Below are 26,033 nucleotides of genomic sequence, written 5' to 3'. Positions count from 1 at the left end.
AATCAGACAGTCAAAGGAGTTCATGAGCATAGCAGGGTGAGATCCACATTTCAAAGGAAAATTCTTGTATGAAGGAAGAATGTTAGAGAATGAGCTGAGTTTGGGATATTTCTGATATTTCCAGGATATATCCTGGAAAACAAGCCCTAGTAACTATCCTGATAAATGAAAAGCAGAACTGAGTGATGAAAAATTAAAGAACAGAATTTTATGAATAATTTCAATATTATTTATTGACTCACTGTATCATCACTATCATTATCAAAAATATTGGTAAACACATATGTGCAATACAAATTTTCATTTGACAGTGCTTTCCTACAAGATCTTCCAGGTTCTATTCATTTTCAAATATTCTGTTGTGTTGGAACAGAAATACCAGTATTTGTTTATAAATGAAATCTCCCAAGCTACTTCTCAAGCCAACAGAACTGTTTTTTTCAGGTTTATGTGTTTCCATTGTTCGAAAATTATATTACAAATAGGTTATGATCTTAAAAGCTAAATAACCCAATTTAAAATGGGAAATGGATCTAAATAAAGGCTTCTCCAAGGAAGATACACAAATGGTCAATAACCACATAGAAAGATGCTCAACATTACTAGCCCTCAGGAAAACACAAATCAAAACCACAATGAGACACTACTTCACACCCACTAGGATGGCTATAAGCAAAACAATAGAAAACAACAGATGTTGGCAGGTATATGAAGAAACTGTGATCCTCAAGCATTGCTGGTGGAAATGTAAAACACACTAGAAAATAGTTTGGCAGTTCATCAAAAGGTTAATCATAGAGTTAACATATGACCCAGCAGTTTCGCTGCTACCTTATATGCCCAAGAGAAATGAAAACATATGTCCACACAAAAACTCATACATAAATATTCATAGCAGCATTTTTTTAATAGTCAAAAGACAGAAATATCCCAATGTCCATCAACTGATGAATGGATAAACTGTAGTATAGCTATAAAATGGAGTATTATTCAGACAAAGAGGAATGATGCACTGATATTTCATTCAACATGAAACCTTCAAAACATTGTAAGTGAGAGGCACAAAAGACCAGGCATATGATTCCACTGACATAAAATATTCCGAATAGGCAAATCTATAGAGACAGAAAGGACTTCCCAGGCAGCTCAGTGCCACCACGCAGGAGACACATGAGACATGGGTTCGATCCTGGGTCAGCAAGATACCCTGGAGGAAGGCATGGCAGCCCACTCCAGTATTCTTGCCTGGAGAATCCCATGGACAGAGGAGCCTGGTGGGCTACAGTCCAAAAGGGTCACAAAAAGTCTGTCACGACCGAAGTGACTGAGCATGCACACACGCATACGTGCACATAGACACAGAAAGTAGATTAGTGGTTGTTCAGAACCAAGAGATGGAGAGGCAATGGGGAATGACAGCTAATGGGTAAGGAGTTTATTTTGGGGGTGGTGATAACATTCTAAATTGATTGTGGTGATAATAGCACACCTCTATGAATATGTCCCAAATCACTGAATTATACCCTTTAAGGGTAAACTTTATAATTTGTGAATCATATATCAATAAAGCTTTTAAATTTTTGATAAAGCTTATGATCTCAATATTTGGAACACTGTGGGGGGAGGGAAACAGTGGAAACAGTGTCAGACTTTATTTATTGGGCTCCAAAATCACTGCAGATGGTGATTGCAGCCATGAAATTAAAAGACACTTACTCCTTGGAAGAAAAGTTATGAGCAACCTAGATAGTATATTCAAAAGCAGAGACATTACTTTGCCAACTAAGGTCCGTCTAGTCAAGGCTATGGTTTTTCCAGTGGTCATGTATGGATGTGAGAGTTGGACTGTGAAGAAGGCTGAGCGCAGAAGAATTGATGCTTTTGAACTGTGGTGTTGGAGAAGACTCTTGAGAGTCCCTTGGACTGCAAGGAAATCCAACCAGTCCATTCTGAAGGAGATCAACCCTGGGATTTCTTTGGAAGGAATGATGCTAAAGCTGAAACTCCAGTACTTTGGCCACCTCATGTGAAGAATTGACTCATTGGAAAAGACTTTGATGCTGGGAGGGATTGGGGGCAGGAGAAGAAGGGGACGACAGAGGATGAGATGGCTGGATGGCATCACAGACTTGATGGACGCAAGTCTGAGTGAACTCCGGGATTTGGTGATGGACAGGGATGCCTGGCGTACTGCGATTCATGGGGTCACAAAGAGTTGGACACGACTGAGCGACTGAACTGACCTGAACTGAACTGTGGGGTTTTGTTTGGGTTTTCCACTTTTATTTACAATATTTGCCTCAGGCTTACTCCACCACAGCTATTTAGAGGGCCAATAGAGTCAGACACAATTACTGGGAATTGTCAAACTGCCCTCCTGCTCACTCTGAAATAAAGTTAGCTTTTGGCCAGCACAGCTTAAGAAAGGATCTTTCTGCCTCTCTGTTGTTGATGGTAGCAATACCAGCAATTCTATGGGCTCACCCACCCTGCCACCTACCTGTACTCTATGTCCCATAGAAAGGACTTTTACCATTTCTGCCTAGGGTCTTGGTAAATCTGGAGTTTTTCTGTGCCTCTAGAAAAATGAGCCCTGGAATCCAGGGAGTGATTTTCCTCTGTAAATAAACCAGTGAGGGGCTTCCGTGGTGGTTCAGTGGTAAAGAATCCGCCTGCCAGTGCAGGAAACATGGCTTTAATCCCTGATCAGAGAAGATTCCACATACCGTTGGGCAACTAAGCTTGCATGCCACAACTGCTGAGCATGTGTTCCAAAACCTAGGAGCCACAACTACTGAGCCTGCGTGCCAGAGCCCATGCTCAGCAACAAGAGAAGCCACTGCGATGAGAAGCTTGTGCACCGCAACTAGAGAGTATTCCATGCAGCAATGAAGACCCAGCACAGCCATACATAGACAAATAAACATTTTTAAAAAATACTCACTTCCTGCCTCAGCACAAAGGGATTCCCAGTATAAACCAGTGGATCTGAGATTTCTCTATTCAGTATTTCTAAGGTGAAGCCATCCACCCACGCTCCATCTCGATTTTCTTTTTTTGGCTTGAAAAAAATGTATTATCTTACAGCTTTTCGGGTCAGAAGTCTGGTACAGCTCTCACTGGAATAAAATTAAGGTGGTAGCAGGTTGTGCTCCTTTCCAGAGGCTCTTGGAGAGAATCTGTTCCCTGCTCATTTGGGTTGTTGGAGGAATTCAGTTCCTTGTGGTTATAAGACTGTCCATCTCTATTTTCTACATCATATACTCCAGGATCTTGATTCTTACTTGAACTCAGACAGATTTGCTGTCCCTACTATGAGGATGTGGCCTCTGCCTTTATCATCTTAATCTCAGACACCAAGAATCTGCCAATTTTGCCATTTTTCTACCATCTCTTTCCCTCTACAACTTATTTCATATTTGTCCAACCTCTCCTTTGGTAACGGGTCATGGTGCCTCCATAAATAAGTATACCAGGTGAGAACTGCAGCAAAATGGTGAACTTACCCCATCCAGAGAGGGCTTCCCATCATACCCCTGATGATTGATGCTGTATCAAAATCAGACCAGTGCTACCAGATCTGTAAATGTGCCAAGGATATAAGAATTCAAATTTTAAAGTAAAATGTCCTAGTCTATAAAATGTGGCTCAATTTTTTAAAATTAAAGAAAAAAATCACTGAAGATTAAATAAAATTTATTGTGGGCCAGATTTAATCAAGGACCACCACAGCAGTCTGCTCTCTGCCATGGTGAGCTCACACCAACAATTCAGACATAATACCATATAAAGGCCAAAAGAAAAATACTGAACAAATATGAATGCTAACTGTATAAAAACATACAAAATATAGTGTTATTTTGGTGTCTCAGGTGGCATCTTTCGAAATATATGTGTGGAACCATTAGAAAATAGTGCAGTCATTTCATAAAGAAGACATTCTCTAACAATATCTGAGTTTCAGCTTTTATTGTTTGAAACAGTCTCTGATACTGGTGAGTGAACCATTAAAGCAGTTACCTAAAGAAATCCAAATCAACACAAAATAATTACTCCTGAAAAATCTAAGTAATCTTTAATTTTTTCAATGCATCATTTTATTCAACTAGTTTAAATACAACCCCCCTTATTTCATTCTCCTAATCGAACAAAAACTGATTTCTAAATTGATCCCTCCTGACAGACCCAGGTTATTTATGTAAAATGTAATGCTAATCATTGTGACAATATAGAATTCCTGCTAAAGAAGGTGAATTTTTTATTCTAAGTAAATGGCAAGTTCAAAGGTCAGTATGGCCATTGAGACTTTTCCCTTACAAAAAGAAAAACAAATTATAAGTAGCTTAACATACAGATTTGCATACTTCAAACAGCTGTCCATCCTAGATGTTAACGAATGTTCAGAGTGATTACACTTGAATTTATAATTTATGGAAGGAAAGGTAATCCACTAGAATAGGTACTACATAAAGAATTAATATTGCATATGCATATATTATACATACATATTTGTGTATACATACAGACACTGAAGCAGCAAGAAAATACAGTAAAACTCTGCTGTTGAATGCTTCCTTGCCATTTCCACATTTTCTTTATTTTCATTTCCCTTTTCACAAGACTTAGGTTCTCACCTGTATTTTGCTAATCACATTAATATTTATTATGAAATACTATTTCATGAATTTCTTTTTTTAAAGAAAAATAATGAGAGTAAATTTAGTTTAGGCTGACCAAATAAATAAACCCTTCCTCAGAAAAAATGAAAGTTCAAATGCACCTCAAAGTTCAACTAGAATCTGCTATTTATGTAACCCTGGGAAAGATACTTGAAACTTTGTCTCTGTTCATCTGTAAAATGGAAGTGTAAGTCAAAACAACTGCTAAGATTTCTTCTAAATCTATCACTAGATGATTGGATTTTCCATTAAACCCTTAAAGTTTCACTAAGATTCTGTCTGCATGACTGGTATAAGAGGTGTTATATTAAATAAGGAAAATATTCCTTAAATATTAAGGGAAAAAAGGGGAAAAAAATCCTTAAATATTAAATAAGGAAAAATACCATGCTGAAATGATAATCCATAGTGCAGCTGGCCACCACAAATATGTTAAAGTCTATAAACAGACACACTCCCCCTCAATACACATACACACACATTCAGTACCATCATAGGGCCAGTGTTGCTCAAATTTCAGCAATTTGAGTTTCATGTGGAATTTGAGAACCACCTAAAGTTTTATTCACTTAAAAGTGGAAGTTACTTCATTTTTTAAAATCAGACACACCCTAAGCAATCAAGAGCTTGACTGTGTTAGCTTTATGTATTTTTCCTAATAAAATGTATTCAATAAAATAAATGCTGTCAATAAAATAAAGTACAATTAAATAAAATTTCTCCAAGTACTATCTAGAATTTGTTACATACCTTCAATGATAAACATGCTAAACTTTGGAAATACCAGAGTAGCTTATGAAAAAAAAGGATATACACACTGGTGTAGAATTTAAGATTTTGTGTTAAAGGAATGTATTGTAAAGTTTCCATTGTGTTTATTAGGATAGAAAATCATCAACTGTTACATCCACTACCTTTCATTAGTTATAGAATCTGACTCCACACATTATTTTTAAAAGGGAGCAATAGGGCCACCTGTTAATGGGTAGAGTTTTCGTTTTACATATGAATTGGCATAAATCCCACTCTCGTCACGCCAAGTGTTGATGCCAAATCTTTTGGAACCATCTAGATCTGTGAACTGAGAACGGCATTTTCTGTGGACAATTGAATAATCATCATCTTGACAAGGATCACCCTATGGGGGGGGGAGATAATTTTAATATTAGATGACTGAAATATGTATAAAGGAATGATTTCCAAAAGTTGATCTTTAATGTGTTAGTCTTATTATGATCAAAGTTTAATTCTCAAACAATTAATATAATCTCTCAAATTACTAATCACTTCTTGTATTTGGCTATTGCATTTATAAGCATTTCTAATTATGAATGATAAGTCTAATTAATGATTGTCTTAATTATAAAATTATAAATTATTATATGTGCAAAAATTTCTAAACCGTAAATATACAGCATAAAGAAATATTTCTACATAAGACAAAAACAATTACAATTTAACTACCATTTAACAACTTTTATATTCATATAATTTTTCCAAAACTAATATCTTGGATTATATTTTTATATTTTTAATATATATTTATTTATTTTAATTGGAGGCTAATTACTTTACAATATTGTAGTGATTTTGCCATACATTGACATGAATTCGCCATGGCTCTACACGTGTTCCCCTTCCACCATCCAGGTGGTGCTAGTGGTAAAAAACCTGCCTGCTAATGCGTGAGACATAAGAGACACGGGTTCGATCCCTGGGTTGGGAATATCCCCTGGAGGATGGCATGGCAACCCACTCTAGTATGCTTTCCTGGAGAATCCCATGGACTGAGGAACCTGGCTGGCTACAGTTCACAGGGTCACAAAGAGTCAGACACAACAGAAGTGACTTAGCACACACGCATCCTTAGAGTACATCATAAAAACTTCTGTCGTAATAAAACAAGACACTATCACTTCCACTTCCCAAAGGAAATACTGATTCACTCAGATTACATCAAGGATAATGGCAGACAAGAAACATAAAGCCCCTGTAATGATTATCTAATTTCTGCTTTAAATTGATACTAATTTTAAAGCACTAGGACAAAATTGAAATTAAATCACCAAAACTATAAAACAATGAAAGAACACCAAAATAGTTCTAATCTTAGATAGGCTTTGTTGAAAACAATTGAAAATTCTAATCTCATAATAGTTATGGTGTCTATTTATTTACTGAGTGCTTATTATGGTCTGAATATGGTAGATAGGCTTTGTTGAAAACAATTGAAAATTCTAATCTCACAATAGTTATGGTGTCTATTTATTTACTGAGTGCCTATTATGGTCTGAACATGGTAGTTGAGTATAACTTTTAATCCACAACTGGCTCTGAAGTAGGAATTATTACTCCCACTTTACATGAAGAAAATATCTTCTACTTAAAATCTCAGGTGAGAATCTAAGTAATGCCACTGATTCAGCCAGGGCTTCAAGCTGTCTGCTTGTAAGACACATTAGTGCACCAACACCTTCATGAAATTCTTAATAATTCAAAGATAAAATATATAAACAATAAAATCTGAAAGCTACATAATATCCATGTCACTTTCTATATAGTTTGGGGCTTTTGCTTTGTGTTGTTGGGGTTCTATTTCTTTGAGGTTTGTTTGTTTGTTTTGGGTCAGGTAGAGATCCTTTAAATGAGATTAGAGCATCACTTGCCAAACTGCCCTCTAAGTAGGAAGCAGGATCTCCTCATTCCTACCCCTGTTGCAGTGGAACTGAGGAGAGTTTCACATGTAAGTCAACACCTTCCTTTAGCATCTCCTGGGCCGAGGATGATATGTTTTGATGAGATGAATGATAAGAATAAATGTGATGCTTTAGGAGAAGTATTCTGGCAACAGAAGGTGCTAAAGACTGAAGATTAAAAAGACTGCATCCCAGAGCTATGATTAGAAATGGATCTCAACAACTTACGTGTCATTAACTCACAGATATATAAACAAAATGTGGTCTATTCACACAATGAAATAATTTATTTGGCCAAAAAAGGAATAAAATGCTGGTAATTCTATAGCATAGATGATCTTTGGAAATATTATGCTAATTGCATGAAACTAAGCCAAAAGCCAGATTGTATGATTCCTTATATGAAATGACAAAATAGGCAAGTCCACAAAGAGAGAAAGTTGCTTTGCCAGAGGATGGTGGAGGGGAAGGAATGAAGAGTGACTGTTAATGAGTGTGATTAGATCAAAAGGCACTAAGATATGTGGCTAAACATTATTTGTGGGTTGTCCCCATGGACTGCAGCCCACCAGGCTCCTTTGTCCATGGAATTTTCCAGGCAAGAGTACTGGAGTGGGGTGCCATTGCCTTCTCCGATCCAGATAAAAGTAGCATTTATTGATTTTTTTTAATTTTTATTTTTACTTTATTTTACAATACTGTATTGGTTTTGCCATACGTTGACATGAATCCACCACGGGTGTACATGAGTTCCCAAACATGAACCCCCCCTCCCACCTCCCACCCCATATCATCACTCTGGATCATCCCTGTGCACCAGCCCCAAGCATTCTGTATCCTGCATCAAACATAGACTGGCGATTCATTTCTTACATGATAGTATACATGTTTCGATGCCATTCTCCCAAATCATCCCACCCTCTCCCTCTCCCTCCAAGTCCAAGACCACAATGAGGTACCACTTCACACCAGTCAGAATGGCTGCGATCCAAAAGTCTGCAAGCAATAAATGCTGGAGAGGGTGTGGAGAAAAGGGAACCCTCTTGCACTGTTGGTGGGAATGCAAACTAGTAACAGCCACTATGGAGAACAGTATGGAGATTCCTTAAAAAATTGCAAAAGTAGCATTTAAATCGATGGACTCAATAAGGTGGTTTGCCTTCCCCAATGTGGGTAGGCATCATCCAATCTGTTGAGGGCCTGGATAGAAGAGAAAAGCAGAGAAAGTAAGGATTGGCTCGTTTTGCTTGATTGCTCCAGCTGAGATGTTGATCTTATCCTGCTCTTTGGTGCTTCTGGTTCTCAAGCACTGGTTTTCCTAAGATTTCAGCTTTGGTTTGTTTCTGTAAAGAAACCTGACTGGTACACTGGGTATATGGTTTCTTTGGGGGATGATGAAAATGTTCTGAAATTGACTGAGGTGAGGACTGCATGACACTGGAGATATAGTTTTAAAAATCACCGAATTGTACATTTTAAAAGGGTGAATCTTATGGCATGTGAATTAAATCTCGGTAAATTATATCTCAGTAAGGCCATTATTTTTTACAAGTGGATAAGAAGGGGTGAAAAATGCTGAAGTTAGGAAAACTAATTAAGAGAATGTTTGCTGCCTGTTAACACACGTAAAACTGAATGCCTCCCATAATCAGAGATAGTAAACCAACCTCCCGACCCAAAAAAACCCCACACAACTGATCTGTAGTATTTGACAAGTTCTTCATTGTCTGTACTCCTACCATGGTTGATTTCAAGTGAAGTCAGTAGTGAACACTGAGTTGGGAAGACATGAACATACTCATTTCATCCAAACTTTAAGAGGTGACTCCAGCTCACCCTGAATCCACGTTTCTCATTTCCCATTAAGCAGAAGCCATACGATGTGTAGATTAAGCCCCTTCTAGGTCTAGGGGCAGAATCTAACTGGCCTAAGACAATCAGGATAATCTCACTCCACTCTCAATGACAGTGATTAGTTCAGTGTTAGACATGTGACTTCAGTTTGTCCAAACAGCTTAAAGCCTGAGACTTCTGTTCAAGGGTTTGGGGAAGAAAACATTCTTTTTTCACTACTGGATATAAATAAGGAAGCATCTAGCTCAGGCTGCTGTTGGCAGCCTGCCTACAATCAGTATAGCTTGAAACCAATACCATAAAAAGGCAGATATAAGAGTCAGTAAAAAGTATGATGACATTGCTGTATCAATCCTTTCCTGAAGCCAGACTTTTCAAAAATATATGGGCCAATAAATTACTTTTACTGCCTAATCTAGTTTGAGTTGGTTTTTGTACAACCTACTAAAAGCATCCTATCTAATATATACCTGAATAATCTGCAATATTGGAACACTGAGGTACTGAGATGTAGAGCAAGAAAATGGGTCAAAAACAAGGGAGATGGAATTATATAAAAAAGTAGGAGTAAAGGCAAGCAGTAAATTTCTGCCTAAGCATACACTCAGGAATTAGAACGATGCAAACATGGAACAGGTGAAAAAAAGGTTTTCAAAAATAAGAACAAACTATTAGGAACCATGAGGGTATAATTACTATAAGAAAGCAGAATAAAGTACGTTTTTCAAAGTTTAGTACAAAAGGCACCAAATAGAATAGAAAAAAGCAGCTTCACCAACCAAGAAGATCCTACATCAAAGGACCTTTTATATTGACTGCAGCTCCTACCCAAGGCCAAATTGAGATGCTGGGAGTTTTGGATGAGCAAGTAATTTGGTCTACCTCTGAAACTAAATATATAGGGAGGGAGTAATCATTTCAAAATTGTTATTAGTTTTCTCTTTTCATTGTATGTAACCACCCATTTTCCCAAGGGGTGATCAAAATTTGTTTTAGAACAAAATGACAAGGAGCAAAGTAATATCACCTTCTAATGCAAAATACAGTTTTTTCTAAAGACAACAGCCTTGCAATCCAATGCACACTCTTGAGGATTTTAGACTATCAATGACCATACCTGGAAGATTCAAATCATAGATTTCTCCAAGCATGGAGAGAAAACATTCTTTGCCATGAAGCCTTAAACAAGAGTTGGAATAGAGAGTAGGAAAATACAGAAGAAGTTTGGGGCATTGTAGAAAGATGAAAATAAGGGGAAAGCAAAGAAGGACAGGAGAAATAGTTGATGCATTTCCCAGTTTTCCCATCCCTAGACTTAAATCAGGGCTTCTCTAGTGGCTCAGACAGTAAAGAATCTGTCTGCAATGAAGGAGACCCGGGTTCAATCCCTGGGTTGAGAAGATTCCCTGGAGAAAGAAATGGCAACCCACTCTAGTATTCTTGCCTGGAGAATTCCATGGACAGAGGAGCCTGGCAGGCTACAGCCCATGGGATCACAAAGAGTTTGACATGACTGAGCAACTAACACTTTTCACACAGTTTCACAAGCTTCCCCGGTGGCTCAGTGGTAAAGAATCCGCCTGCCGATGCAGGAGACCCAGGAGACGTGGCTTCGATCCCTGGGTCAGGAAGATCCCCTGGAGGAGGGAATGGCAACCCTCTCCAGTATTCTTGCCTGGAAAATCCCATGGACAGAAGAGCCTGGTGGGCTATAGTCTATGGGGTCGCAAAGGAGTCAGACACAACTGAGCTTGCAGCACAGATTTAAACCAGATAGGGTCTCATTGATATGGACAGAGAGATGTACATTAGATACATGAGAATAATGGCAGAAAGGCATAGGGGTCTCCTGGCCCTCATTTCTCATGAGATCTTTAAACAGACCACCTCTCATGCTGTTCTTTCATTTGACTGGGGCACAGCCAAACCCAAACCAGTGAAGCAGCCTGGTCAGGCAGAGGGAGGCCTGAGAATCACCAGTCCTGAGGCATGTTTGGTATTCTGTGGCACAAACAAGACCCTGAAAGTAGTTGCAAGTCTGGAGCGAGGGTTCAACTGTTAGCTGCAGAGCTGAGCACTGAAGCTAGGTGTTGAATGGGAATCACAGAAGGCTTCTGTGGGGCCAACAGTATCTATGGAAGTGGAAATGAAGTTGAGTCATCTCAGACAAGCCATGAGGGCTCCAACCAAGCCCAGAGAAAAAGAGTGGGAAATAGAAAAAGACTGAAAGACTCACAGACTATAGCCACTAATACCAGTAAGAAAAACAGCAGCCAGGTAGACTTGGGATATCATCCCAGAGACTAGATGTTGATGGAACAGCTACACAACTCTTTGTGCCTGCCTGGGCTTCCTCACAGCATGGTGACTGGGTTCTAAGAATAAGGTTGGCACAAAGAGAACAGGAGGAAGCTGCATTGCTTTTAAACAGCTATTCCAGAAATCATATAGCATCACTTTCATCACAGTCACAGTTCACCCAGATTTGGGGGGAGGTAACATGGACTCTACCTCTCAAAGTGAAGAGTGTCAAAATCACATTGAAAGAGCACGTGCCATGGCAGCACATGTGGCAAACATTTTGGGAAAATAGCAATTTGCCACAGGGAGAAAAGTAGGGTGTGTTGGGATTCCCAAGACCACCACTAGATTCAGTGACTTGCTCAGAGGACTCATGAAACTCAACATATAATTGTACTTGTAACTATGATTAGGGCTTCCCAGGTAGCACTAGTTGTAAAGAATCACTCTGCAGATGAAGGAGACGCAAGAGACATGGGTTCGATCCCTGGGTCAGGGGAGATCTCCTGCAGTAGGAAATGGCAACCTACTCCAGTATTCTTGCCTGGAAAATCCCATGGACAGAGGAGCCTGGCAGGCTACAGTCTGTGGGTTGCAGAGTCGGACATGACTGAGCAAATGCACGCACGCACTTGGCTATGCTTGATTACAGCAAGTTGATTCAAAGCAAAGTGAGCAAAGGGAAAAGGCACAAAGGCTAAAGTAAAAAAAAAAAAAAAAACAACACAGGTATGAAATTCTGAGACCAAGAACCTTCTCCCAATGAGTCACACGGGATGCACTCAATTCCCTCCAGCCATGAGGTATGAGATGCTATCTACTGGGGAAGCTCATTAGAGACTCCAAGGCCAAGATTTTTCTTAGGAGCTGGTCACATAGGCACCCGCAGCCTAGCATATACCAAAATTCCAGACTCCTAGAAGGAACATAAGGCACATTGTTTGTGCCAACAGTTTAGACACTGTGAGCTACTTTTATTAGGGAATTCTTATCTCCACATACCAACCAAAGGCCAACCTTGTAAGCAGACCTTTTAACAGATAACAATCTCAGTTCTTTTCTACACATTGAAAGTGGGAGAGGATCTCTGAGAAAGTGAGTTTTTTTTGTTTTAAAGAAAGATTCAATTTTCTTATAGGAGCTATTTAAATCATGGAATCAGACTAAGCTTTATGTTGATTGAGAATTAGTATTTTCCCACTGGTGATGGGCTTAGGAAGAGGGCCAGTGATCAGTCAGACATATTTCCTCTGCATATGTGAATTGCAGACAATTGTTAGAGTTTCAAAACCCTAGCATAATATCTAAATGATTACTCAACATCCATTAAGTGGGTTGGGAAGAAGTATTTAGAAATTGTATATAGAAAGAGATTTGTGAATTATCTCACATTATTGGCTGACCCACTATTCTGGTGCCACACAGACCCTGAGTTCTGACAAAGTACTCTTAAGATAGGACTATCACTGAATTGTCTGAGTCTTCTGGATACATAAGGGTAACAGAATTCGTCTGAAGTGCGGAATGGGTGGGCAACAGAGCACAACAGCTTAAGCAGAGCTGTACTAGAGGAGACATTTCACAGGAAGAATTTAGAGGACATACCCGCCTAACTGGGGATAAAGAATCGAAAATGCTCATACCTTCAAATCTGGATGGCTGGGAGAGTTCTAACACCATTAAAAAGAATTAAAAAGACACGGAGATGAGGAGGACTTAAGGGGGCAAATGATGAGTCACTTCTCAGACATTTTTAATTAGAGATGACATCAGTACAAAATGCTTATTTGGAAGGTAATTCTGTTGGACAGATGCCCTAGAGAGAAGTCAGTGCCCTATGCACAGCAGTGATAATTGATTGGGTAAAATAGCGATAAAGAATATCACTAGGACCGTGGATTATATTTGAATATGGACTCTGGCTTTCATAATTATCCTGTATCAATTTTCTGTGAGGCTGAAAACTTTACCATGGCTATGTGTCTGTTATTAAGAAATGCACATTGAATTATTTATAGGTAAAGAGGCACCAAGTCTCCAATCTTCTCTCAAATGGTAAATAATTGGTGACTCTAAGTAAAGATTATATGGGAGCTCCTTGTGCTGGTCTTATAAACTTCCTGTAAGTTTGAAATTATATAAAAATAAGTTACCCCTCAAAAGTCATGGTTACAGAGCCATGGGAGTGGATTAATTTTCTGAGATTATGTAAAATGAGAGGAGCAGGGTTCTGGAACCCAATTCTTGGGAATACTTATGGCTGGCTTCATAAAAAAGCCATGAAAGACAGAGACAAAAAGCCATGGAGAGAGCATTGCAAAGCCATAGATTCTGAGGAAAGGCAGGGCACAGAGAATGTAGTGGTAGCCAATGACTACTCACTTCCAAAGAAGCATCATAGAGGGCACGACCTGATAAAACACAACCAACAGTAAGAATCAATCTCTTGTCATCTTTGAGTGTGCTGTTTCAGAGAATGGTTGGGGAAACTGAAACATCCTGACAGAAGATGGGGAAAAAGTGTCAGAGAAAGGAACACAGAGGGCAAACAGGCCCTGTAGCAACAGGAACTACTAAAGACCCAGCAAGAGAATCACTGTACAGAAAGTCTGCATTAAGGCTAATAAAGTTTTCTTTTTCCTTTCCTTCTCTTTTTCTTCCTTCTTCTTTTTAACAGATAATAGAAAAACAGGTTAGGATATTACAGAAGGGTCCTCTTGAGTGCCCAGTCAACCTTCCCTCATTGTGAAAGACAAATAAGACATGGTTTTACCACTTACATCAGTAAAATGTATCAGTAAGTGATCGGTATCCAATTCTTAGAGTCCCATCCCTTTCCCACCTGATTCCCATAACCTCTAAGCATCATTTATCTTACAAACCATTTTTTCAGGATAAAATTACATTGCTATTTCTTAGTCAACCATATACCCAGTCTTTACCCATTTCTGTGGTTTCACTTATTCTTATTTGATTTCATCCTGTTTTTTTAGGACTTTTTATTTTTCATAGTTTTATTTCTCAAGGTCATTTTCAGTTTTAGGCCTGCCTCCCAGAATATCAATAACTCTACCTAATTTAATATCACTAGATAATTTGAGGGCAGTCTCAGTTCCTTCATCTAGAGAGCTCATCCATAAAAATACGTAATGGGTTATGTTTCCTGCCCAAATCAGTCACTGCGAACTAACTTTGTGCCCACCATTACAGATAGCTATTAGCCACCTGGCATTTATACAGCAAAGATCATTCTTCCCTAGCATGCCTTTAAGCATCCTCTTTTGGTGTACTCCATTTATTCTTTAAAATGTATGGAGGCAACAAGCTTATTTATCCAAATGTCACACTGGATGGAAATAAAAGAGATATTATGGTATATTGCTGTGATATTTTGTTTAATTTCAGTATATATCACATATAAAATTCTTCCCTACTTATATGCACTTGACTGAAGACCTGTCTTCCCCTAATAAGGCTGTCTTCTAAATACACACACAGAGTGATGTGGGAAGAAAAGAACAATTCCCTATGGCCAAAATTACTTTACTGACTCTGGGAATCACAGGGCATAGGCATTTTAGACAGATTCCTTTGTTCATTTCCCTACATTACTTTTAAATTGATTTCATTTCTATTGGATATTTTTTCCTCAATGATTGAATAAGAGTAACTGGCAAATGCAGCTGTAAAGAACATGCAAATAGTTGGAAATATTTTTATTATCTATTTAAGAAACTTTTAGTATATCTTTTTATTTGGTAAAATTTTACAAAGGAGAAACATTTGTAACAAATAAAGGTATTCAACTAAAGAAAAATAGTCATGGGAAGTTCAAGGAAGTATAGACTGTGAATATAAGTATAAACATCTATATCATTAATGAGTTAGGGTTAGGGTCATCCCAAAGAAAAATATGGAGGTCTATATGAATAGTCACATCAAAAAATAACCACACTTTTCAGTGCAGTTCAGTCACTCAGTTGTGTCCAACTCTTTGCAACCCCATGGACTGCAGCATGCCAGGCCTCCCTGTCCATCACCAACTCCTGGAGTTTAACCAAACTCATGTCCGTTGAGTCGGTGATGCCATCCAACCATCTTGTCCTCTGTCATCCCCTTCTCCTCCCACCTTCAATCCTTCGCAGCATCAGGGTCTTTTCTAATGAGTCAGTACTTTGCATCAGGTGGCCAAAGTATTGGAGTTTCAGCTTCAGCATCAGTCCTTCCAATGAATATTCAGGACTGATTTCTTTTAGGATTGAATGGTTGGATCTCCTTGCAATCCAAGGGACTCTCAAGAGTCTTCTCCAACATCACAGTTCAAAACCATCGATTCTTTTAATTTTATGGCTGCAGTCACCATCTACAGTGATTTTGGAGCCCAAAAAACTAAAGTATGTCATTGTTTCCATTTTTTCCACATCTATTTGCCATGAAGTGATGAGACAAGATGCCAGGATCTTAGTTTTCTGAATGTTGAGATAGAGAGGATAGATATGATAGATAGATTATCTATATATCATATCTATCTCTCCATCTTATCTATGTGTCTATCCATCTCTATATCTAAATAAAGATCAATGAGAGAGGCTGGGGAAGCCTATATGAGCAACTGCCAAGTGATCCTAGGTTAAAGCTTATCATTGTTGCTCAGTCACAATCGCATCCAACTCTTTTCGACCACATGGACAACAGCATGCCAGACTTCCCTGTCCTTGACTATTTCCTGGAGTTTGCTCAAACTCATGTCCATTGGGTCAGTGATGCCATCTAACCATCTCATCTTCTGTAGCCCTCTTTTCCTTTTGCTTTCAATCTTTCCAAGCATCAGAGTCTTTTCCAATTAGTCAGCTCTTCACATCAGGTGGCCAAAGTATTGGAGCTTCACTTTTCAGCATCAGTCTTTCCAATTCAGGGTTGATTTCCTTAAGGGTTGATTGACTGGTTTGATCTCCTTGCAATCCAAGGGGCTCTCAAGAGTCTTCTCCAACACCCCAATTAGAAAGCATCAATTCTTAGGCCCTCAGACTTCTTTATAGCCCAACTCTCACATCCATGCATGGCTATGGAAAAACAATAGCTTTGACTATATGGACTTTTGTCAGCAAAGTAATGTCTCTGCTTTTTAATATGTAGTCTGGTGGTGGTGGTTTAGTCGCTAAGTCGTGTCCAACTCCTGCAACCCCATGGACTGTAGCCTGCCAGACTCCTCTGTCCATGGTATTCTACAGGCAACAGTACTGGAGTGGGTTGCCATTTCCTTCTCCAGGGGATCTTCCTGACCCAGGAATTGAATCCAGGTCTCCTGCACTGCAGGAAGAGTCTTTACCAACTGAGCTACAAGGGAAGCTTTTTGTCAAAACTTTCCTTCCAAGGAGCAAGTGTCCTTTAATTTCATGACTGCAGTAATCACTGCAGTGATTTTGGAACCCAAGAAAATAAAATATTTCACTTTCCCCCCATCTATTTGGCTTCCCAGGTAGCACAGTTGGTAAAGAATCCACCTGTCAATGCAGAGTATGTAAGAGACACGGGTTCAATCCTTGGGTCAGAAAGATCCCCTGGAGTAGGAAACAGCAGCCCAGCATTCTTTCCTGGGAAATCCCATGGACAGAGGAGCCTGGAGGGCTACAGTCCATGGGGTTACAGAATTGGACATGACTCAACACACACATATTTGCCATGAAGTGATGGGGCCAGATGCCATGATCTTAGTTTTTTTGAATGCTGAATTTTAAGCCAGCTTTTTCACTCTCTTCTTTCAGCCTCATCAAGAAGCTCTTGTTAGTTCCTCTTCACTTTCTGCCATTAGAGTGGTATCATCTGCATACCTGAGGTTATTGACATTTTTCCCAGTAATGGTGATTCCAACTTGTAATTCATCCAGCTTGCCATTTCACATGATATACTCTGCATAGAAGTTAAATAAGCAGGGTTACAAAATACACAGCCTTGATATACTCCTTCCCCAATTTTGAACCAGTCCATTGTTCCCTGTCTGGTTCTAACTGTTGCTTCTTAACCTGTATACAGGTTTCTCAGGAGACAGGTAAGGTGATCTGGTATTCCCATCTCTTTAAGAATTTTCCACAGTTTGTTGTGATCCACACAGTCAAAGGCTTTATAGCATAGTCAGTGAAGCAGAAGTAGATGTTTTCCTGGAATTCTCTTGCTTTTTCTATGAGCCAATGAATGTTGGAAATTTGATCTCTGGTTCCTTTGCCTTTTCTAAATACAGCTTGTACGTCTGGAAGTTCTCGGTTCATGTACTATTGAAGCCTAGCTTGGAGGATTTTGAGCATTACCTTGCTAGTGTGTGAAATGAGTGCAATTGTGTGGTAGTTTGAACATTCTTTGGCATTGCCCTTCTTTGGGATTGGAATGAAAACTGACCTTTTCCAGTCCTGTGGTCACTGCTGAGTTTCCAAATTTACTGGCATATTGAGTGCAACACTTTCACAGCATCTTCTTTCAGGATTTGAAACAGTTCAACTGGAATCCCTTCACCTCCACTAGCTGTGTTTCGTAGCAATGCATCCTCAGGCCTACTTGGCTTCGCATTCCAGGATGTGTGGGTCTAGATGAGTGACCACACCTTCATGGTTATCTGGGTCATGAAGATCTTTTTTGTATAGTTCTTCAGAAGGCAATGGCAACCTACTCCAGTATTCATGCCTGGAAAATCCCATGGACCAAGGAGCCTGGTAGGCTACAGTCCATGGGGTCGCAAAGAGTCAGACACGACTGAACGACTTTACTCTGTGTATTCTTGCCACCTCTTCTTGATCTCTTCTGCTTCTGTTAAGTCCATACCATTTCTGTCCTTTATTGTGCCCATCTTTGCATGAAATGTTCCTTTGATATATCTAATTTTCTTGAAGAGATCTCTGGTCTTTCCCATTCTATTATTTTCCTCTATTTATTTGCATTGTTCACTTAAGAAGGCTTTCTTATCTCTCTTTGCTACTCTATGGAACTCTGCATTCAGTTGCATATATTTTTTCCTTTCTTTCTTGCCTTTCAGCTCTCTTCTTTTCTCAGCTATTTAGAAAGCCTCCTCAGACTACCGCTTTACCTTCTTGCATTTCTTTTTCTTTGGGATGGTTTTGGTCACAGCCTCCTGTACAATGTTACAAACCTCTGTCCATAGTTCTTCAGGCACTCTGTCTGCCAGATCTAATCCCTTGAATCTATTCATCACCTCCACTGTATAGTCATAGGGGACTTGATTTAGGTCATACCCAAATGGCCTAGTGATTTTCCCTACTTTCTTCAATTCAAGCCTGAATTTTGCAATAAGAAGCTCATGAACTGAGCCATAGTCACCTCCAAGTTTTGTTTTTGCTGATTTATAGAGTTTCTCCATCTTTGACTGCAAGGAGTATAATCAATCTGATTTGACTGTTGACCATCTGGTGATGTCCATATGTAGAGTCATTTCTTGTGTCATTGGAAGAGGGTGCCTTTGCTATGACCAGTGTGGTCTCTTGACAAAACTCTGTTTGCCTTTGTCCTGCTTCTTTTGTACCTTAAGGCCAAACTTGCTTGTTATTGCAGGTATCTGGACTTCCTACTTTTGCATTACAGTTCCCTATGATGAAAAGGACATCTCTTTTTGGCATTAGTTCTAGAATATCTTGTAGCTCTTCATAGAACCATTCAACTTTAACTTCTGTGGCATTTGTAGTTGGGGCATAGACTTGGATTATTACTGTAATGTTGAATGGTTTGTCTTGGAAATGAACTGAGATCATTCTGTCATTTTCTAGATTGTACCCAAGAACTACATTTCAGACTCTTTTGTTGACTTTGAGGGCTACTTCATTTCTTCTAAAGGACTCTTTCCCATAATAGTAGATATAATGGTCATCTGAATTAAATTCACCCATTCCTGTCCATTTTAGGAAATGTGGTCTCTTAGAACTGGGAGAATGCCATGAGACTCAGATTCAGAATTACTTGCCTATAAGCTACAAAATCATGACCATATGTACATGTTTCAGGTCAACACACATATGTACAACACACATCGAGATCTTTCAGGTATGAATATACATCAAGGGAAGCCACCATCTCCTTCTGAACCCAAGTAAGAGAAGGCTGTTTCTGTGGTTAACTAGAAGCAGGATTTTGAAACACCTTGACATCAATCAAAAAATACTAGTACAATCATGTGACCTCTCTTCCTTCTCCAATTCCACTCCCTCACCACTACACTGCTCTTGCAGAAGAATGTAAACTTCTCTCTCATTTCATTTCAATCAACAGTACATAGTAAGATAAACAAGAGTATTCAGCAAATGGCCATGATTATTCTCTTAGTAGACAGTGAGTCAGAACCTTAACAGAAGAAAAAAGAGAAAATTAAATAGTGGATATATTAAAATGCAGTACAAAGTGAAGTAGTACTAAAATAAAAATCATGAAGACACATTATGAACTCTGAAACATTACCTAATTAAAGTTCAACCTTAATTTTTTGGATGAAAGCTTGGCAAAACTACACTCTGTTCTAGACTACAAGGCTTACACATGATTATTCAGTGTGACCAGATTTACAGTGAACAACTTTTCATGCTATTACATTTTTAAAACAATAATAACAACAACAACAGAACAAGAAAAAAATAAAAAGACTACACTGGAATTATGGAAGATCATGGGGAGACAGAATGGAGCAAAGATACAAAGAGAAGGACTTAAAAAGAGGTGGTAATAAAAGCTAATTTAGTTCAGACAGGTAATGTTTCCTACAGAAACCCCAACCTGTTCTAGATTCGCTTTCTGACCCAGCTATTGGTGGTCTTCGGTAAGTCACTCTACCTTATCTTCTTTTTAAAGCCCCTGTTAGACATCCCTTCCCGGGAAGCAGGAAACTAAGGGTAATTCCAGCCTTTAAGGAGTTTCTTTCATGTTTCTGAGCCTAATCGAACAATAAAAGGCTCTTGATGGTGCTCAAGGTGACTCCTAGCTGAGGTGAATCTTGGTTTGGGATGATATTCAAAGTGTTTATAAATCAATACACACCAAGCAGTTTGGGCAAGTTTTAGATGCCCCTGCCAGGCAGGTGTTAAGCTACCAGAAAGAAAATGCAGGCTTGGCCCACTCAGCCATGAGGCACAGAAAGCCCAGTGTCTAAAGCCCATAGTATTTTAAAGTTCCCACAAAAGTGTTTTAATTTATTTTAAAATCAGAATTTTCAAAGTGACTATAACAATAATGTGAATGTACTTGGTGCCACTAAATAGTAAACTAAAAAAAGGTTAAAATGATACTTTTATATTCTATATATATTTTACCATAATGAAAAATGCAAACGCCATTTCAAAAAACTAACTCTATTAAATGATAGAAACTCATATTGAAGCCAGGAAATGATGCCAGTAATTTAATATCCATAAACATCTCAAGGCAGTAAGCAATGGCAGCTATTATACAGAAAATTTTGCTTAAAATAGAGTACCAAAGTCCAAAAGTATTTCTCAGGAAAAAATGAGTGTTTTATGATTTAGTTTTATGTAATAACACCCACTGGACTTCCCTGGTGGCTCAGCAGTAAAGAATCTGCCTGCAATGCAGGAGACGCAGGTTTGGTTCCTGGGGTCAGGAAGATCCCCTAGAGAAGGAAATGGCAGTTCACTCCAGTATTCTTCCTGGGAAATCCCATGGCCAGAGAAGCCTGGCAGACTACCGTCCATGGGATCACAAAAGAGTTAGATACGACTTAGCGTCTAAACAATGACAAAAATAACACCCATAGTATACTGACAATTTCAGGAGGGTTAACAATAACATGATCACATAACATGGCTATAAAATACAATAATATAGTCACAAATAGTCAAAAATAGGCAAGCAGGCAAAACAGTATAAAAATATAAAGGAAAAAAAGATAGGTAATCTTTACAAAATACCAATGAGAAATGCAGCCTAAAAATACATCTCTTCAATAAACCTTTAAATTAACAAAAATGAATATAATCCAACCTGGATTATATTTGCCTTTATGGCAATACAGTTGTAAAATAAATTAATTTTTTTTCTTTCAGTGGAAGAAGGAGCCCATGAAAGTCCTTAGCGCCCAGGTAAGTCATAATGCACCCCTGGGTCCTGGGAGTCCAGAATCCTGGGCTACTGAGGCAGCAGGGTTCTGGAGAACACAAGGCCACAGCAAATTTCTAAACAGCACAGAAATATCAATATTTTAACAATGCTGTATCTGTACCAGGGCATAGAATCCCGGTAACAGGATAGGTCAATCCTACCATTGTTGGGAATACTTTAAACAGATACAGCCTCTTTCTTACCTACTGGCCAACACTGCTTAGGTTCCTTGTAATCAATTTGGAATGCATGCCAGCTTTAATACATAACTCTCTAAAAGTTCCTCAGTTTTTTATCTCTGAAAGAACTGAGATATGCAACATTTTCTGGCTTAAAGCTACACACGTCTGGAAAGATAGTTCAATAGACAGCTCTATTTAGGAAAAAGGATGGTAATTCACACAGTAAAGACCAATCTTCTTCTAAGTCGCTTCAGCCGTGTCCGACTCTGTGACCCCATGGATGGCAGCCCACCAGGCTCCCCCATCCAATCAGATGTACTCAAATGGCGGCTGCAGGTATGGGAGGAGCCATGAATCTCCAAAATGCTCCCACCGAGGGACTGGTCATTTGACTCAGTCTTTGGTCCTACCTTTCTTTCCTACTATCTTGTAGGCTGACTTCGACACTCATATTTAGAATCTAGCCAACACTCTCTCTTACCATTTTTTCACCTTCTCAAGTCAACGGCTTAGATTCCATTGTAACACCTCATTCCCATGACCACATCTTGGGATCTATCATTCCCCCAAATTGTTCTAAATTAGAAATATCAATAAATTCCAGTACATCCCCTTCACTCACTACCTCTGATCTTTTAGCTCTCTCACTCCTTCACTATTGCCATGCTTATTCTTTTTTTGATTCCCCAGACTCCTCAACTTCCTGAGTTTGCTAGTCCATTCCTGAAATAATTATTTTCCTTACTAATCCTGAGTGTGTTCAATTGACTCTCCACCATTACCCTCTCCTCACTTGTCCTTTGTCTAAAAGATTCATGTACCCTACAAACATCCAGTCTTAGACCAATCTTCTGATGTAATATCTCTGTGACTTTTCCTTTATTTTGGTTCTTTGTGAGAAGGATAGGGAAGATTTTAAGAGAAGGTATCTTTCATTGAAATTAAAAACCCCCTTTAGGAAGTGGAATTCTGAAGAAGTAACTTGCAATTCTCTTTCATTTCTCTCCTTAGAAATAATTTCATAGTTTCCTAATATTTTGGATTTATTCATTCATATGGGGAGATAATTTGCATTCCCTTAAGACTTCTTATAATTCTATCCTACTTTATGCAAATATGAATTAAACAAATGTTAGAGACCACAATATAAAAATTTATAAAGCCTCAATTCATGCACAAAATTTGAGATAATACAAATCAAAATATTTTAATTTCTTCAGAAACTGCATAATTGCAAAAGTGATAGGCTGAGTGAATGGTGAGTTGTATTTATGCAAAGGCCACATGGTAAGGTCTCTAGCAAGTAAAAAATATTCTCTTTATTTTGTCAGTATTTTATGAATCATACTTTTTTTATGTGAATGGTATCTTCTAAGTCTGAGTTCAGTCACTATTCTGCTATTACTTAACCATTCACTGTCATTACAATTTAAAATAGTTTGGAGTGGAGAGAAGGGAACCCTCCTACACTGTTGGTGGGAATGCAAACTAGTACAGCCACTATGGAGAACAGTGTGGAGATTCCTTAAAAAATTGCAAATAGAACTGCCTTATGACCCAGCAATCCCACTGCTGGGCATACACACTGAGGAAACCAGAATTGAAAGAGACACATGTACCCCAATGTTCATCGCAGCACTGTTTATAATAGCCAGGACATGGAAACAACCTAGATGTCCATCAGCAGATGAATGGATAAGAAAGCTGTGGTACATATACACAATGGAGGGTTACTCAACCGTTAAAAAGAATACATTTGAATCAGTTCTGATGAGATGGATGAAACTGGAGCCAATTATACAGAGTGAAGTAAGCCAGAAAGAAAAACACCAATACAGTATACTAACACATATATATGGAATTTAGAAAGATGGCAATGATGACCCTGTATGCAGGACATCAAAAAAGACACAGATGTGTATAGCAGACTTTTGGACTCAGAGGAAGAGGGAGAGGGTGAGATGATTTGGGAGAATGGCATTGAAACATGTATAATATCATGTAAGAATCGAATTGCCAGTCTATGTCCGATGCAGGATACGGCATGCTTGGGGCTGGTACACGGGGATGACCCAGAGAGATGGGTGGGGAGGGGAGTGGGAGCGGGGTTCATGTTTGGGAACGCATGTACACCCGTGGAGGATTCATGTCAATGTATGGCAAAACCAATACAGAATTGTAAAGTAAAATAAAAAATTAATTAATTAATTAATTAAAAAATAGTTTTTATATTCAATAACAATGTAATGCAAGCATTATTAAATGGGGGTGCTAGAAGCAGTACTGAAAACATGCCTCAAAATCAATTACTTTGACAAGAAACTTAGAAGTAAATGAACAAAACTCTAAATAAAGCCAAACAACTGCCATCACATGCTGCAAGCTGTACTGTTAACGTGGAAACAAGCAACATGAGAAATACTAGACATAATGCTGAAAAAATTAAAAGCACAAATACATAACACAGTGGCTAAAGAGTTATCCACCCAAAAAATACATCCCACATTCTTTATATTTATGCTTATGGGAAAATTAGTCCTTTGAATTCTGTGAGGTTTTAATTATATGTCTTGCAACTTCCTTTTTTTAGAGATGGGGCCAAATCCCATGCAAATAAGGAAATGAGCCTGAAATTCATTTTTAAATAATATATGTTTCCTTGTAGTTCTGATTATAAACCACCATGCTTGCTACACTGAAAAATGCTGAAAAGTATAATGATGAAGGAAATCACTTAGAATTTCACCATTCACTAGCCAACTTTTCTAGCATTTAATAGTTTCTTCAGGCTTTTTTCCTCCATACTTTTAGATAAAAGTGTGGAGGAAAAATACGCATACAATTTTGTATCAATGATTTTTCTTGACCTTAAATAAGAAGATTTATCAAGACACTAAGAACTATCCATGGACTTTCTAAAGGGTGGAATATATAAATATATAAAATATCTCATTGTATGATTACAACCTATTTAATTAGTACTGTCAGAAAGGAAAACAAAACTTTCCTTTACACTTATAGATTCTTCTGATTAGTCTAAGAATTAAACTGACATAAGACAGGTTAGCCAGAAAAAGTCTAATTTAATTTCATACTTACAGGAATCTGACATACATGAGAAGTTTCAAAGACAGAAAGATAAAATGAGGTATACATGTCATCCTGAGCTAAGGAATGGGATAGAGGCCTGGGGCTTCCAAGAATAGGAATTGTCTTATTTCAAGACAATAAGAGCAGATGTTTGGCAATTAGACATTTGCCCTGCAATATAGATGCAGCTACTTAGCTAAAATTTATCTCCAGTAATAACTTTTTTTTTCCCTGAGAAAAATTCCCAATTTAAACTCTTCTAGGGTAGTTAAAGGAGGAGAGTAGCTTATCTTAAGCCACAGGGTCTTTGGCTCAAAAAAATCCTCATGCAGGAGTGATACATTTTTTTGGAGACTCATTCTGAATCCCTAGAGTACTGTACCCAATTCTAAAACATTGGGTAATTTCCAAGTTTGCCATAATAAATAATTCAGTGATGAATATCATTGGATATAAACTGTATCCCTGGATTGAATTATTTTTCTTGGGGAAATCCTTAGAATTATTAGATCAAATAGTATATCAATTCATATTGCAAAATTCTTTTCCAGAAAGACAAACAATTTACAATATGTCTGGTAATAGAAAAAAAAGTAGCCATCTCACCCCAGTGTCATTCAACAGAGTATTATTATTTTTAAAAATATCATTGAAACATGTACAATATCATATAAGAAAAGAATCACCAGTCTAGGTTCGATGTAGGATACAGGATGCTTGGGGCTGGTGCACTTGGGATGACCCAGAGGGATGCTATGGGAAGGGAGGAGGGAGGGGGGTTCAGGATTGGGAACACGTGTACACCCATGGCAGATTCATGTTGATGTATGGCAAAACCAATACAATATTGTAAAGTAAAAAAATTTAAAAATCACCAATTTTACTAGCAAAAAAATGTACTAATTCACACATTCTGTTATTTGTAGACTGGGATTTGCCCTGTATTTGTCAGTTAACTAATAAAAATTATTTCCTAATTTGTGAATTGTCTTTATATGCTCTTGGCTCATTTCCCTATGGTTTTAACAGTTTTTCTGCCAATAAATCTGAATTCTTTATGTATTAAGCATATTAATCCATAAGCCATCATATTTGCTTTTCTAACAGCTTGATTTCTATTTTTTAAT

At 38.3% G+C, this 26,033-nt stretch overlaps 1 protein-coding gene across 2 annotated transcripts in view; it reads right to left on the bottom strand.

Moving 5' to 3' along the window:
- Nucleotides 1-3,679: 3,679 nt before the first annotated feature.
- The window catches only part of CUNH9orf135 (chromosome unknown C9orf135 homolog), a 100,216-nt gene continuing 77,862 nt past the window's right edge, over nucleotides 3,680-26,033 (bottom strand). For both annotated transcript variants that reach the window (XM_040250412.1, XM_040250462.1), the window contains 2 exons: nucleotides 5,655-5,817; nucleotides 3,680-4,020 (listed from right to left, as the gene is read on the bottom strand). In XM_040250412.1, the coding sequence (XP_040106346.1) occupies nucleotides 3,968-4,020; nucleotides 5,655-5,817 (216 nt within the window). In that variant the 3' untranslated portion in view covers nucleotides 3,680-3,967. The remainder of the gene's footprint in view (nucleotides 4,021-5,654; nucleotides 5,818-26,033) is intronic.

The sequence above is a fragment of the Oryx dammah genome, unplaced genomic scaffold (genome assembly GCF_014754425.2).
Source record: "Oryx dammah isolate SB20612 unplaced genomic scaffold, SCBI_Odam_1.1 HiC_scaffold_1, whole genome shotgun sequence".
Classification (NCBI taxonomy): domain Eukaryota; kingdom Metazoa; phylum Chordata; class Mammalia; order Artiodactyla; family Bovidae; genus Oryx; species Oryx dammah.
The sequence above is the reverse complement of the archived record's forward strand: the minus strand, read 5'-3'. Positions and strand labels throughout refer to the sequence as shown.